General features: G+C 46.8%; 4 protein-coding genes across 4 annotated transcripts; 2 read left to right on the forward strand and 2 right to left on the reverse strand.

The window, feature by feature from the left end:
- Window positions 1-2,204: 2,204 nt before the first annotated feature.
- On the reverse strand, window positions 2,205-3,596 carry LY89DRAFT_758503 (uncharacterized protein; the record flags this gene model as incomplete). The annotated part of the gene is made up of 6 exons (XM_018221439.1): window positions 2,205-2,550; window positions 2,605-2,635; window positions 2,684-2,751; window positions 2,804-2,921; window positions 2,968-3,358; window positions 3,411-3,596. The coding sequence occupies 6 exons, from the start codon at window positions 3,594-3,596 to the stop codon at window positions 2,205-2,207; spliced, it is 1,140 nt and encodes a 379-aa protein (XP_018066071.1).
- Window positions 3,597-8,216: 4,620 nt separating this feature from the next.
- LY89DRAFT_786592 (uncharacterized protein) lies at window positions 8,217-9,274 on the forward strand (the record flags this gene model as incomplete). The annotated part of the gene is made up of 2 exons (XM_018222999.1): window positions 8,217-8,610; window positions 8,664-9,274. The coding sequence occupies exons 1-2, from the start codon at window positions 8,364-8,366 to the stop codon at window positions 9,272-9,274; spliced, it is 858 nt and encodes a 285-aa protein (XP_018066072.1). The 5' UTR covers window positions 8,217-8,363.
- Window positions 9,275-10,309: 1,035 nt separating this feature from the next.
- Window positions 10,310-11,692, forward strand: LY89DRAFT_594114 (kinase-like protein; the record flags this gene model as incomplete). Its single annotated transcript, XM_018209784.1, has 5 exons — window positions 10,310-10,471; window positions 10,529-10,978; window positions 11,027-11,136; window positions 11,188-11,439; window positions 11,512-11,692. The coding sequence occupies 5 exons, from the start codon at window positions 10,310-10,312 to the stop codon at window positions 11,690-11,692; spliced, it is 1,155 nt and encodes a 384-aa protein (XP_018066073.1).
- A 269-nt stretch (window positions 11,693-11,961) lies between these two features.
- Window positions 11,962-13,475, reverse strand: LY89DRAFT_674283 (uncharacterized protein; the record flags this gene model as incomplete). Its single annotated transcript, XM_018213428.1, has 7 exons — window positions 11,962-12,403; window positions 12,468-12,605; window positions 12,711-12,790; window positions 12,947-12,978; window positions 13,189-13,265; window positions 13,354-13,419; window positions 13,468-13,475. 7 exons carry the CDS (start codon window positions 13,473-13,475, stop codon window positions 11,962-11,964), a joined length of 843 nt encoding a protein of 280 aa, XP_018066074.1.
- Window positions 13,476-16,330: the final 2,855 nt, after the last annotated feature.

A 16,330-nucleotide genomic window follows, 5' to 3' on the forward strand; every position in this document is an offset into this window, starting at 1 on the left:
TTCCTCAGGAATGGATCAATGGGCTTATTGAGCAGCAGGACTTCTGGGTACACGACTTAATTAAGCGATGTGGCTGGTCTACAGCTAATTAATTAATAAAATTCATGATTCTGATGCCCTGAACGCACGGACTTTTGTCCCCATGTTCGTAACGTGGAGCAACTGTTCAAAAAAGCAAGCATTTCGACATACTATCATAGTATTCAGTAATCCTGAGATACTTGGTCCTATCCAAGATTGCTCTTCGGCTAGGGAACAGAGAAATGGGTACGTTTCATCTGCAACAAAACATGGACAGCAACTCAAGACAGGCGTTTCGAAACAACCTCAGCTGAAAACAGCAGGCTCTCTATTTACCTTTCCCGATTGGCAGATCATTTCCCTCCCCGCCAGCCTCGTCAGCGACGCAAGACGGCCAGAAACAATGAAGCCTATTACAAGCTTCCATTCCAAGAGCAGTCCATGGAGAAAGATTTGATAGGAGGGACACAACACTCACAAGCGAAGTGGACGTACATTGATTATCGTTACACAGATGAGGAGTCACTCAAGACATGACGGGAAGACGACACCGGTGAGAATGGACATTGGCCTAGAACGTCCCCATTCTTCAGGTCGCCGACGATTATTATCCGCGTTTTGCCTTTTGCGCCATTCTTGTCCTTAAGTTGCGCCACTGGCTGAGGCAAAGACCACGAGGAAGCCACTAAAAGCCACGAACGACGACGACATCAGATGTTTCTTGCTGAGGGGATCATGTGGCCGAGCCTGGAACTGGATCGAAAAACAGGGCTCTGGTATCTTGGTACTGGTGTTACTTGTTTGTGACGGAGAGAACTGATATGGCCGTCTCTGGTAAATTCGGAGTTTAGGTGGTGGAGGCTAGGTCCTTTTGGATGGGGGAGCTGGGAACTTGATCCGCTTCCTAAACATCCACGCTCACGGGGTGAACACAGGCCAATTTCAGTTTCTATACGCCCGTGTAAGGTTGTAATGCGCGCTCGCTAAGCAATAATCTCTCTGAGAACCGAAGCTTGTGGGAATCTCTTACGCGGCTTTGGAGGGGAACTGGCGGGGTAACGGGCTTAGGGTATACTTATCTAAAGGCACAATCTCTACTATTTTCTTGAACGAAATAAGATTGGTTTGATTAGGTTGACAAAGTGATTTCCAGTGTCAGACTGCAGGAACTGGAACAGGAGTTAGCATCAAAATTTCCTCACTTCCAATGTCCATGGCGAAATCAAGAAGTATCCAAAATAGGCAATGAGGTCATTCCCATATCAGCCTTGTACTTGGGATCCGTATCCCCGGCTTCCTCGTTTCAGAATATCCAAGTCGAGCATTTACAATCCGCCAGGAGCGAAAAGGGGGACAACGGATTCTAAGCGAGGCTGATGACTGCGCCTCAGTGGCTGCATAAGCGAATCCCTTTTACGGTGCAAAGACGCTCACTCGCTCGCTCAACCTGCACGGAATTCAAATACTGGTACGCTTCCCGGTTAGCTCGACGATCCGAACCAAGTAGGTGGAAGCGTCTGTGCCAGATGATGGCAGCCTTGCATGGAAGAGGAACGACGCGGCCATTGAGGATTTAAGAGGACAGGTTTTGTGCTTCCCAAGGAGCTATGGGAGCCATGGGAATATTCACAGGGCTGAATGTAATAGGTCTCCTCGCTAGTTCAATCGTAGGCCGAACCTCTTGGTGCCTGCAATAGAGTGGCGAAAGGAATGACGACAGAAATCCGAGGAGGATGTAATCAGAATTACTCCGCGAGTCCATGGCTGTCGGATGCGAGATGCACAAGGACTACGCACGTTTCTGCGAATGTGTGTTGTTGCATTGCATGGGCACTTCTGCATCGCGTGATGTTGGGGTAGTGGGTCACTTTGGTGTTGTTGTCGCGTGAGCTCCCTTGGACGTTCTCCAAGTCACTTGGCAGTACCTTTGTAGTAGAGAATGGAATTGTGTTGGATTGTGTTGAATTTGCAGCCATGTGTCGATCTGGGTATTTGATAACAAAGTCCGCCGTACAAAGGAAACAAAAGCCAGTCGCCCATATTGGGGAGGTCCAAAGAATATAATATCCGTGAAAGTTCAATCTCATCAAAGCAACAAAAGAAAATGTCTCTGTACGAGATCCGCTCAAGCTCAAGCGCTCACTGGGTATCTGTTCGACACTCCAAAACTCCAATTCGAGAAATCAAACGCTAACTTCCAAGAAAACGGGCCTTCTGATCCCGGCAGGACTTCCATCGTCCATGCCAACTGCTATTCTTTCTGTTCTTTCTGCCATCGGAGGCTCGTATCTGCCGTAATAATAATCGCCTTGAATATTTGGCGAGGTGATGGGGCTGTTTGTAAGCTCTTTGAACTCGGATTGCATGTTGGTGAAGTTTCTGCTTCGATTCCACGCTGCTGCAGCTTTCGATCCTGGTATAATGGTGCCACTGATGGTTTTGCTGCCATACGAGGAACGGGAAGTCCTGCATAGAAGAGGGCGAAGAGTAGGGATACTGGCGGTGATGATGAGAAACCACATTTCAAGACTGTTCTAGTTAGCAGATATTCGAAAAAAAGCTCGAGGACAATCTCGAACTTACGAGAACCAAATGATGAGATACGATGTTTCGTCTGTGTTTGGTCAGTTCTGAAATCGCAAGAGATGGGAGCTTATCATACATGAAAAGTCTGTTAAATGTGCGATACTGTTGAGGTGTACGGTCTTGACAATTGCAGCGATCATAGTACTAGATTTCCATCAGCAAGTTCTTCATTTGATTGTGACAGAGGATTACTGACAAGAAACCAAGACCCATGGTGATAATCAACGAAATCTTGATCGCAAGCTTCAATTTTAGGTTCCAGATGATGGTGGCGGGGAAAATAGCCAATGCAAGATCTGTCGCAGAGTTGACAGCTATCATGGTGTCAGCAATATCCTCAATATATTAGATCAAACTTACAGCCTTGGACGAATGCAAAATGCTCTTGATTATCTAGAGGAAGACAGGTTCCGCTGACTGTGCGGTCCCATAATTTCTTGAGCGGGTCGCATTGAGTAAGAAGAAATATCACAAGCCCAACATTGACTAGCAGCTGAACCAAAGCGACGGACCAAAGCAAGATTCGTGATATGCGTTGCTGTCTCGTCTGTTTCGTGACTGATGTGACAACAAAGAGCATCATGCAGAAAGATAATCTCGAGCACGTGGCGCTCACGATGCCAATGATTTGGCCTATAAAATTCCACTTAACAGCCTCAACCGACCCTGCGGGAGTCAGAAGTTCCTCGTGTTTCCCTAAGCCGAAGTGTACAGAGATGGTGAAGCAGATGGTAGCTATTATTGTTAGAATCTAAGTCTCGGTAAGCAATTGCCTGCGGGTTTTCCATGTTCAAGAAACATACATAGCTGAATAACATTAGCCAGTCATCAATTGATATTCTCTTGACCAGTCGTGCTCGTACATAGAATCTTGCAGCCATCACAATTGTTGCAATACCCATCAAGATCCATGATGCCTCAACGATCGACGGGCCATGGTCTTGTGTGGAGTACGATGAAGTCGCATTCGCATCTCGGGCGAGGAACATCGTTAATGCCTGTTGAAGTTCTGTTCGAATATACTCTTTGCTTGCTTGTGTCGGTGATTTGGAATGAATTCATGTAGACAAAACAACATGAGAGGTGCCAAGCTCAAGCTAAAAATTGAAGGAACTACATTGTCTTATATCATTTGAGATAACGCACTTAAACGCACATACGAAAGCGATGCCAGAGGAATATCTTGGAGAGCCTCCTCGCCGTAGAGGAGGGGCTTGTAGCGTCACAAGTCACTGTTTCGAAACAAAGTTTCAATCAGGATCTGCGGCCGTACGGCACTAACAGTACGACGACTCCCGCGTGGCGATTGGTGGCAATTGACGAATCCCAGAGCGCAAGGCTGTCCAGGTATGGCTCCCGACTGTCTGTTTTCAGTTTCCCGGTCTGCATTCTTTTGGACGCAGGCACACACCCACTCGCTCACCTGCCCAAACACACATGTATATTTTTACGCTGCATTCGTGCATCGTGTTCAACTTGGCTGCTACGCGGACTGGAGAATCGAAATGTCTAGATTTCCAACCTCACCGAGTGCTTATCTCTTCAGTATATGTTACGAGAATGGCTGAATAAATTGCGCACACTTTGCTGTGCCTCATCCACCACTGTGAATTGTCGGGCAAGTAGGACGGCCACATGGGGGGGGGGGGCACCCAAACTTTTGGCTGCAAACTTTCAAAAAAACTCATGATCTTCCACTTCAAGAACATAATTGCCACTATCTGATTCTTAGCGTCTTTATATATAGCATCTTAGCGGAAGCTCCTGTAGGAACAAGCTTTATCACGCAGGAAATAGAGATCTCCACTCTCACATAAAGTTTAGACAGGGCTACAACGTGCGAACGGAACGGGACGTAGCCCTAATAGTTCAAGTGCCATTATGCAAGCAATATGTAGTGGAAGGTAAACCATGTGGGCGTCTGGGAATGTCTTCTGCGGTGGCGTGGGGACCCTTACCAGTGGGGTCGTGTGTGACTGACTGTATTGCCCCACGATTAAGCGAGATCCCAAAAGGGGAGCGGGCAAACGTAAATACGTGGGATCTGCGCCGCATGGGTCAACTCGGCCGAGAAAACACTTTGTCTCACCCATGTGTGCGTTCATGTGCGATTGCCGTGGGGGTGCATACTTGGGACGATCAAGTGAAACCTTACTTTTATTTTGAACATGGGTCCGAATTCTTATTCAGCTGTTGGAGAATTGGATTACTCGACCCCTTGATTTTAGTGTAAGCGTGTCAGAAACATCTCGAGTCGTTCAAGAAGAAACCGCGAGTGAACGAATGAACCACCATGCCGTTTTGTTCAGTTAGTGCTCGGTTTCGGTCCGTGAGCGTATGATACCTCTCGTAGATTTCTGCGCTTTCTTCCCGCAATCCCGGAAAGTTTCCCCATGTATGAAGTGTTGCCGGAAGTCTGGACTTCAGATACCGTCCACAAGTCCACCGTACTCGTTTGCGAGATCCAATAGTTCTTGGCAATGAACATGCAGCTTTGAGCAAAGAAGGCAGTTCGTTCAACTATAGTTTATGATTCGCTACTTAGATCAAGAGTTATGTGACTTTGTACTACCTTCCCGATATAACCCCCTTCAAATCTTGTGTGTCAGGTTGGCAAATAACCTGAAACTGTTCAAGACGGTCACAAAACATGGCTGACCCCTCACAGTGAGAGAGTGCTCTCCTGACTTTCCTGAAGAGTGAGCTTGCTCATTTGTGATTACTGTGCCTTCCCGCCCTTATGAACGAAAACCATAAAAGCACAAATAATACTCTAATTGGTTTTCTGGAAGAAGCTGGAGTCGCACCCGGAACTGATCCGAAAAATCTAAAACGTATGCATAAGTGTGGCTACAAGTCACCCACCAGTCTCCATGAAAGTCCATTGAAACACTTTTTTGAAACTTATCCCACCTACTCTGAGTATGGTAGCCCAGGACCCTCACACTGAAACCCAACGTTAGTGGTCAAGATCCCGAGATGGCCCAAATGGTTTCCGGAATACGAGCAAGGGTACATGGAACACAAAGATAATACTTCACTTCCAAATCGATATGCTGTCGTTCCCCAATACTTATTACTTCGTATCTCGGGTGGGATCATGGCCAAGATGGCTGGCGGTAACGACACGAACGGCCTTTGGACCGTAGAGGACGCAGAATATGACAATGCCTGTACCATCCGAAAATCAGAATTGCTGTTCCGAACGTGAGTGGAATGGGCATGTTGAGTGAACGGGCTTTATCAGCGACAAAGTTTGGAAATAAACGGCCGGCTTTGGAAGCAGCGTTAATTACTGACAAATGGTAAGCAGACAGCTTCGGGTCTGTCGAGGTCTGTTCTAGCAAATAGAGATGCACCTGAAAAAGAGTGATGTAGATAGCAATGAGCCAGGAGAATGGGCTATCACTGCCACACGGCAGCAAGAGATAACCAAGATCAAGTCCAACGGCGACGCCTTGCGCGAAGATAATTTGCCAGTACTGAGTACACAAGCTTAACATCATTGTTCCAATCACAGCCAGGAAGCTATCCAAGCCGAATCAAGATCTTCGAACAACCACGATCGAAGAGTGGGCCAACGATCGCTGCACCCACGAGAATGGGGAAGCTCTGAAAGGAGCGAATTCACGATATACCGGAATGTGAGTATGAATTGAGAAAATTGGTTAGACACAACGTTCAGAAGACGCCTTATGAGTTGATGATGTCCCTAGCAGAAGATATGTCAGTTGATGAGACTTCTCGGAGATGAGGACGGGATTTACCAGGCATTGAACAAGATGCAGAATGAACTTATGACTCCAAAGCATACGTTAAAACTACCATCATGTTTGAGTGTGGTTTGAAGCTGGATGGCAGACTCAGCAATGCCGGTCTTCGTGATTTGAATGGTAATACTGGAGAAAGTTAAATGGGATGGAAGCCATGGGAAACATTGAGTTCTTACTAAGAAGCTTTGTTTTGCGTGCTCTACGTTGCTCTGTCGATTGACTCGATTCGTGGTACCGTGTACAAATGGAAAGCAACTCCTTGAGGATTTGTGGTAAATGGTAAAGTTGAGATGAATGAGGGTGTGGTATCTGGTGCAACCTTTGATATGCACGACCGTTCGCCGTCGTTACACTACCTACAACTAATCTTGGCGATCACTGGAGACGAGGTGCAGAAACTGGGGTAAAGACTGCATGTGGTGAGATGACCAAAGTCAACGTATTCTTGTTCAACATTAAATCAACCACTGGGCCTGCTTATCACGGCAAGACTTGTTTCTCGTTAAGAAACTGCATTTTCAAATTGTCTCCACGACTTTTCTCAATATGTTTAGAGGAAGGCGCAAACAACACAAAAGCCTTTGGAAACACCGGTGTGATTTTATCAAAATCAAAGGCAGCGAATAAAACAAACCCCTTTCTCAACATCGTCTTTCATTGACAACTCAAGACAATGTGTTATGGTATTCTTGTAATCGGTGATTCGGTTTATACTTTAGGTCAAGTGATCAATGACTTCCGGTAATTGTCCCACCTGCACTCGAATCATCTTCCCAGACTCCTGGCCTCTCATAAAAAAAAGGGATTTCTCCAGCAGTACCTTATCACTCTTTCCTCTCAGAAATATGTCCATAATGAATCAGAACACTCACTTGCAAAGTTTCCAGCCCATTTCATCACGTCTCATCCGGTGTTCTGGGTCCGACCGTTCAACTATTCAAGAATCAAACGAGTCTCCTCGAATCCCTTCCCTCAGACGCTTTATGGTTATGGAAAATTTTGTAATCTCGTCTCTATCCACGCACATCTTTGTCAAGTTCGTTACAACTCTACTTGATCAAGAATTGCACGAAACCTTCGCAAGTTTGCCTTCAGGATGTGGTGTCACCTGACTTGTTTGAAATTTTCTCCCTTCTCTTCTTTTCGACGGATGCATCATCAAGAGCATTGCTTCAATAACCTGTGCTGTGGAATCTCAAGTCGAAAAATAGCAAAAGTAGAAGATTGCGAAGGCTGGGAAATATTGTCGATGATATGACATAAAAGAGAGCCGAGTGACTTCTTAAAATAGAACGCGCTTGAGGTGAGCGGCTAACTCAGCCGCCTTGCTTATTATTACCCGAAATTTCTCTCTTGGTGAAATTGCTCCAGATGTACGAGAAAGGGATGGAATTTTCGTGATTCTCACTCTAAGCTGAACTCGATCTTTTGAATCTCCGGCGTGGATAGAGGCAAGTGCATCGTCAAAGGCATTTTGAAAGCGCGAGGTTCGAGTATTGATGTCCCGCAAAAGCTACAAGTGTTTTTTTATCTATATTGGACACTGGTTGATGGGCCCTAAGGCTGCTGCTCATTTATGGCCTCACTTAAAGTCTATCTCAATTTTGAGCCTGAGAGAGTGTTTTAGGGTTCGAGAGAAGTGCTCTCAGGTTATCAAGCCTTCAATTTACAGCTCGGCGATTCGGGGGCTACTCTCGCTAAGGCGTAAATGGAGTTCCTCAGCCGTGCTGACAGGCTTCCAAAGGCTTGCTTCCGAGACGTCCAATCATGATTGTGGCTTCGGACTCGCATGGGGAGGCTTGTAGATCCTTGGGTGTTCATTTGGGAGAGGCTGTGCCTGGCTTCAAAAGTAGTTTCAAAGGCCTGACAGATCTAGACTCCTATTTCCCCTCGATCCCAAACCCCGAACTTCTCTTTTCACTATTCTTGTATTTGCTTCCTTTCCTATGTCTGTTTGATCTTTCTTCAATTTTCGAAATTCAAATGTCGAAAATGTATTTTCAAATCCCCATAATCCTCTGGGGTCTCTCTCGTTTAGTATCCGGCGTTGCATTCATTAATCCCCCCGACGGAGCAACACAACAAGCACAAGACTACAGCTCAAACGCTGCTCACAAAGTCGGCTCTTCACTGAAGATAGAATGGTCTCTGCAGTCAGCAGAACAAGATAAACCATTGACCTTGGTAATGTGGGAAGATGTCGCAAACACCTACCCCGAATATATTTCTCGTATGATTCCATCCCCATTTCGTTCATGAAGATCCTAACAATATGGTGCACAGAGGACATAGCAGCGAACACCACAACCTTTGACTGGACCGTAGCAACAAACAAAACTTTCTCCACGACACAAGCCTTTTTCTTCGATCTTTATTTCTCACCAGCAACTATCTCGAGCGGAGTCAATAACGAAGTAGCTATAAGCCATTACTTCAACATCACAACTTCCGCTTCTTCTACATCTTCCTCCACCTCCTCTACATCCACTCCCACATCAACCTCTACACCATCATCATCCTCTTCATCATCCTCCTCCTCGAGCCTAAGCACTGGCGCAAAAATTGGTATCGGAGCCGGTATCGGCGTTGTTGCGATAGCAGCCCTAGCTGTAGCCTTCCTCATCTTCAGACATCGAAGACAAAAGAAGAATGCGAACCTTGGAATCGCAACAGATGCTTTCCCAGCAGCCGAGAAAGCCCCGCCGGGGTACAAAGAGCATCACGATGAAGAAACCGGCTTTGTTGTGCCAGGAGGGGTATCGGAATTAGCGGGCGGTGGATACAAACCTGTTGGTGTGGCGCCGGAAGGAGGAGCCTCGGAGTTGGATGGGGAAGCGAATGCGGGGCTTGATAGGAGGGAGGGGATTGAGGGGCGGTATGAGATGGGAGGTTGATTTCTGGGATTTGATGATAGTTTTTGGTTTTGATTGTATATACGAAGCGGGCGTATTGGGAATGTTTATATATAATCGGTGTTTGGTGAAGATATTTTGCTCGTGGCATCTCACTAGAGCTAGGTGTATCAAGATTAGACATTGTTGCAAATAAGGAAAGACAATTTTGCATACCCCAGGCGGTTGAATTTGACTCATGCCAGTGATCGTTGGACGAATGCTCTGAGGCCACAAGGTGTGCTTAGCAATCTACATTTGGCAACATTGATACCTCTTCGTTATATGCGATATTTTTTGCCATTGATATTATGTACCGCCTTTGCACTATTTGAGATTCCATTCAACTTTAAACCATGTTTTTGCCAAGATATCAGGTGGAAGAGCCAGCGGCTGGGCAAGTTCTGTTAAAAATGTAGTGCAGAGCATCTGTGTTTTAACTTCGCGTAACTATTATTACGATAAGAACCCTCAAGATATAACTTTCAAGTTTGGAGTTTGGTTTGATTGTTTTGTGGGACAAGTTCCAAGTGGGTATCTGTCACACAAGCGGCCTGACACACTTTGACAGTGTAAGGAGGCTCCTTCTCGTGTCATGTTTCGAGCTCGCTTCCTAAATATATATGTATGTCATGGGATTCTGTAGGACTTCCATTTGTGTTCATCTTGCTGTTACACAGCTATGTAGAAATCGTAAAATGAGCTGCGAGAGGGACCAAGACTTCTCAAGACCATGTCATTCTCTTTCTTTTCTTTCAACAATAACCTCGACCTTGACTGCCAGATCTCTTGCCCCTCATCGATTTGATTTAAAATCGAAATCCATAGTCCACCAGGTCCGAGCACGAGAATCAATACTCACCTGACCACAATTCCACCACGAGACATACAACCCCGCACCCAGATTCAGAACTTCCAAGTGGGACAAAAGCGCAACCATTATATTGACCACGTCTCCTCCAACATCATGAAACAGCAATTACATGCTCTTGATCATCACATCTTCCAATAATATACCTCGACCACTTCTCTACCAACATGGCAAGATCGCCACAGGAAACTCCCTTCCTCCCCCGAACATTCGACGAGAACGACCCAAACAGATCCGTATCCAGGATAGCATCACACTTATTCACAAACTGGAACCCAGGCCACGGCCACCTCGAAGTAGTCCCCTTACCCTCCACCTCACACAAACAGGTAACCCCTTCTTCTTCCCGCGCCGTCGATTGCCAATTCCTTATACCCTGCATATAGTTATACCAACTCACTTACCGCCGCCACATCGCCTTCGACCAAAGAACCCACCACGAAACAGCCCTGGTGAAGGTTCACAAACTTCCACTGTCCAACTCCCAAAAACAAGTTTTCAACATTCATAAAGTCCTCGCTCTACACTCCCTGGCTTCGCCTCTTCTCCTCACTTTCCTGAATGGGTATGCGTATGGGTTTGTTCACGGCCATGCATGCTCCTCTTCTATCATGTCCAAGGAAAGCATCTGGAGAGCAATCGCGTGGGAGATGGCGCATTGGCATGTGATTCTCCCTGTTTCGGATGCAGAGAGTGGAAGAGAAGTACCGGATGTTTGGTCCAAGGCCAGGGAATGGCTTGATATTCTGAGTGCCGAGGGAGAGAAGGCGAAGTTGGAGAAAGAGTTTGAGTTTTTGATTGAGAGATTAAGGGGTAGGAACACGAATAAAGAGCAGGTGATGTTTATCTCTCTTCACACTCTGATCGAGATACTGATATCCTAGTTTGTATTCGGACATGGCAACTTGCGCCCAGAAAACATCGTATGGAAAGGGACGCACGACGAGTACTCAGATGAATATCAAATCGACGCAATTAAATTCATCGATTACGAGTAAATCTCCCTCTTCAATCTAATCAAATACTCAAGCTGACCACAGAATAGACATTGTACCTATTGCCCCGTAGCGTTCGAGCTCGCAACCTATTTTTCAACATGGGCTGGATCGGAATGTGATTACGAGCTCTTACCAGCTGAGAAAACACGAAGAGCTTTCATTCGAGAATATGTTGATGCTTGCGCGCTTTATTCAAACTCTGATAGCGAGGATGAGATCGAGGTTGAGGGACAAGAAGATGCGGTTGAGAAGCTCGTGCAGGAGGTGGACGAGTGGCGAGGCTTTGTGGGGTTTTATTGGTGGGTCAGATCTACGTCCTCCTAGATTTTCTGTCTTGGGTGGGCGATAATGTGCTGATATGCTTAATGAAGGGGTTTATTTGCTTTACTCAAAGCAACAGATACAGAAGTAGACTCGGCAATTAGGCATGAACATGCGAAATATTCCAAGCTGAAATTTGCTGAATACTATGCCTGGAAAGAAGACGATGTAACGATTGCGAGAGAAGGAGGGCAAGTACATGTCGTGGAAAGAGAAAGGATGGGTAACTGATGACGAGGGTGAAAATGAGGTAACAAAGGTTGTCATAGAGGATATTGAGCATGAGCCGTGTGGAACGTGAAACCCCCGCCCTCACAAAAATATCTAAAACAATCAACAAATAAAAAGTGTATAACATCTCATTCGTCATAGACCCAAAAGAGAATGCCAGGGTTCCAAAAGCCAGCTTGACCATCAAACAAAAACCGAGCCGTTCCAAACCAGTGAGAAGCCCAGAGCCAGCGCCAAAACATGTGTCCAAAGAACACTAGAGACTACTATCACATAATAGCCAAAATCCTCTTCAACGCCAAGATATCCCCATCAAACCTCTTAACAGCCTCCACTTTCTCGTTCTCCAATTCCTTCAACTTCGTCATCAAAGACGTCTTCTCAGATGGACTTGAAATTACGTCTTCCACCTGATCTGTCGATTCCGTGCCGCGAAAGGCCTCCTCACTCACTACAGATAATTCGGTCTGAATTGATCCCGCTGAGTCCCCCAAAACCAGGTCATGAGTCCGCCTCAAATGCTGAACCAAATTATCCTTGCGGCTGAAACCCCTTCGATGTCTCTTGCACGAGATTATGGGATAGATGTAAGCTGGCGCTGCATGAACTTCGCGTTCATGGCGCTTTAGATCGCCGGGTGTGGCGAAGCTGTTGACTGTGCAGGTTGGAACTGGACATTTGAAGGGGCGAAGGTGTTTGTCTGTGTGTTTTCTAGGGTGTGGGTTAGTGGTAGGGATAGGGAGGGTTGGGGGGAGTTGGTGGGGTGGTGGTGTACTTGTATGCGGAGGGTTGAGTGAAGAGTCGTTGGTCTTTGCATCCGGGGTGTTGGCATTTCCTTGCTTGGAAAGGGATATCGTGCCTAAGGCTCTCTGCTGATGGAGAGAGAGGACGGTCGGGATGGTCGATATTCGAGCTGTTCATCAATTGTCAGCAATTTATCCTTAGATATGAGTCTTTGGAGACATCTGGAACGCTGAGTAGATCTGGACGGTAAGAATCAGGATCATTGGCAGCATACCGCTCTGGAGAAGATACAAGGGTTGGAAAGTTAGGCGTGGGGCGCATCTGGATGTACGGGTCCCCTAAGGAGTTCAACGACTGATATATAATATATGTAGTCCCCGCATACCGAAGGTTAAGTATTCTTGCTGTCCTTCGGGATGCATTCGCCAAGAGATTCCAGAATTGGTCTGGTCTTGGGCTATACTGGGTTAGGCTTAAAGACAGCTCCAGCGAAATTCACTAGGCACGTACAGCATGGGGTCTGGGGAAGGAACCAAGATAGCCTATCAATACAAAGAGCATCAGCTGAGGTCCATGATTACGGTAAAATGAAGGCCTTCCTGGTTCCTGGGCGAAGCCTTCCATCATCTGTGGTTAGGAAGTGTGACTGGAGCACGATAGAAATCAAGAAAGAGGGGAAAGAGCAAAGGGAAAGGGTCGAGAGGGAAAGTGCTCGACCCTTTCCCTTTGCTCGAGAACATACATGCACATACCATTTGATCCTGGAATTGATCGATTCCACGTCCCAGCATGGCCACCGAGCCGGACGGCTGCCGTTGTTCTGTCACGTCTGTGTCATGGGGTAGGTAGTGTCGGATCCAGCGCTAGGCATATGGTCCAGATCCACGCAGCGTCCGATGGAGGTAATATCAACATACTCAGGCTCTATCCCATTGAAGCCATCCAGCTGAGCAGGATTTCCCAGCATATCAAGTACATCGGGGCTGCATCAGCACCGTAAGCAAAAGTTCCATCAATCGGAATCTACTCACCTCGCCATCCCGAATATAACTTCAAGCAGGGGGCTATATGTGAACGTAACGACCAAGAAAATTTGGTAGAAGGTATTTTCCGAGCAGCGACTGTCGAACCTCGATTGTCGTGAGGGAAAACTGTACGATATAAATATGTAGTGACAAGGCACAGGGCGTTTTGTCGCCTCGTTGCCTCGGCTGCAGGGCGAAGAGCTTGTGCGGAAGCGAAGCCTATGAACGGTGTTGCATGAAGCCAGTGCACACATCAGATCTTCGAATGCCTAGTTTATGAGAAATTAATATGTCGCCCACCATTTGCCCAGGATAAGAGGTGCGTTTGATGCTATGATCGCCCTCAATATGTGGAGTAGAAACAGCTAAGGAGATTATCTTATTTCAACGCCTTACTAGCAAGGAATTGACACTTGAAAACGTGGTCAGCTTTCATACCACACAGCCTCGCTCTTCAAATGCGGAAGTAGCTGGAAAGCTACCGAGTGCTCGCAATCTTCTTCTCTTCTTTTTGTTGAAAGCGCACCAATTATGGGATTTGAGGTACGTGAAGGAAAATAAGAGCTTGGTGGCAGAGAGATAATGCTTAGAGCGTAAGGTAGAAATACTTAGATTTAGTGCCTCTTAGCTGATAGAGGTAGCTCAACAACACTTCTGTATAGTAATCAAGTCAGATCTACCAAGCTGCTCATGACCGAGAAGTGAGTCTGAGACGCAAGGTCAAGATATAGAATAAAAACAAAAGTTAAGAGGGCACCACAACCCACAACACGTGCTATCCGCGTGACTCCGCACACTTGTCGGAATTTCCCCAGTTTCGTCACGAGCTAGACTTCTCACTCGTGCAAGTGCATCTTCGGGTCACACGACAGGAATGCAGATAACTTTATCATTCGATGGAAACGCAATCCATCCACTCCCCAGAGTCCACACTCTCGTGAGAAAAGAAGGTTGAGGCTTGACAGCGTTCAAGCCGAAAGACAGAAACCCACAAACAAGCTTTTCTTTTGGCCCGTCTCCTGCCATATCCAGATGGTGCATCCGAAGAACTCGAAAGCTTCTTCTGCCGTACACCGTGATTCTGCTTACAAACTCATCCACTTTTCGTGCTCTTTCTTTGAGTTTCGTGACGCCCGAAAGTCTGGACAGCTAGTAGATGTCCGCGGAGGATCCCGGGCCACCTTGTTGAGGAAGAAGAAAATATAGCATTTCGTCTCCCAGACACGAGCAGATTTCGAATGGTCGAAGAATGGTGCAATATGCAGTGCAGTGTAGCGTTGCAGACGCAGATGCAACACAGACCTGTTGGACGGATGTCGTTGAAGAAACGAGGACGGGAAACGAGAACGAGGCATCGGGCTTTTCCAGGTATACGGTAACGAACGCTCATTCGAGATACCCGTAAACCTTACCCTTCCCTTACCCCTCCATCCAGATACCCCTCATTGTTCTGGCTCTGCAGATGGCTTCATCCTCCCCGGACTGACATTGAGCCGGCCAATGATGGAAGCCAGATTCCAGGCCTGAACGTACGATCGTCGGACCCTGGTGAAAGTGCTCGAGGTGGTATTTGATGCAGATAATTGTACTTGTGTCTGGTGCGTTGGCAGCGACCGTCGAGGTACCAGATACATGAGGAAGAGGTCTAGATTGCTCTGGAATACGGTCGGTTGATCAATCTAACGACCTAATTATTCCGTGCTCGCACAGCAGGACTGCGGTGTGAGTGACTCGCGAATAGCGTCTTGTTCGGCATGTTTCTGGTACGATTCAGATGAGTTCGACGGTGAAGCAGAATGTGTTGTTGTGGTGGAGGCAAGGACCGAAGAAAAGCGTGGGTTCTGAGTTGACAGCGGTGATCTTCGGGATCTGATGCAGGTCAGCGCAGACGGTGACGTAGGGCAGGAGGTAGGAGGTATGAGGTATTTGTGGAAAACGCTGTGGGTTTGATAGGCAAAACTTATTTGCATTGATAGGAGTTTTCATCTATCGTGCATCCACATGGATTACCAATGTGTCTGATATCAAATGTTACACATTGTACCCTCTACAGTTTTTCAGGGTCTCCTGCCAGTAGCACGACGGCGGGAATTCATATTTACGGTGAGCCATTGTCTTGCATCACCATATCGGAATAGGTAATTGGGTTGGCTCTGCCTCCCAATGGCTGCTCCGAAACTACAAAACACATTGGATCCGGGAATTATCTGCGAAACCCTCCAGTCGGAATAGCTCTGGACAACTCAGAATGGTGGTACTGCATTTTCTGGCTGCAGAAAGTGATGTCGACGTTGACTGCCAAGGAACATTTGAGATCCGAGTCAAGGCCATGATGCCAAGCCAAGATATCAAAAAAGTTGCCGAAAGTTTGCCCCTGACAAGACGGTACTTACTGTAGACGAGAGTGTAAATCTTAACTGCACTCGCAACAACTGCGCCTCGTCTTACGAAGCACCAGAGACAACCTTCATCTTCCCGAGCTGAGGTTGGTGGTGTCCGAGATGCACTAGAAGAAGAAGTGGTGGTGGAAGGGAGAATCTGCTCTGCTGACTGGACATCACGAGTGATTCCCGAGTGATATGACAAAGGAAGAGGAGGATATGCGAGTTGCCCTCTGGCCACTACGGTCCGTCGGAAATTCCAAGGCGATCACGGTGGAGAGAATTTTCGACGTTGGGCGATGATTTGATTCGATTGTAGGTTGTCTGGTTTGTGTAGTCATAATGGCAACACCTCTAGTCAAAGTCATGCCCTGGTATATAGGCATCATGACACAGCAGACCAGTTTTCCTTTTGAAGTATGAATTCGAATGATATCAGTTGTCCACTTGTTTCCCACCTTCCCTCACTTGCTGAAAATACGATTTGC

The sequence above is a fragment of the Mollisia scopiformis genome (assembly GCF_001500285.1).
Source record: "Mollisia scopiformis unplaced genomic scaffold LY89scaffold_23, whole genome shotgun sequence".
Classification (NCBI taxonomy): domain Eukaryota; kingdom Fungi; phylum Ascomycota; class Leotiomycetes; order Helotiales; family Mollisiaceae; genus Mollisia; species Mollisia scopiformis.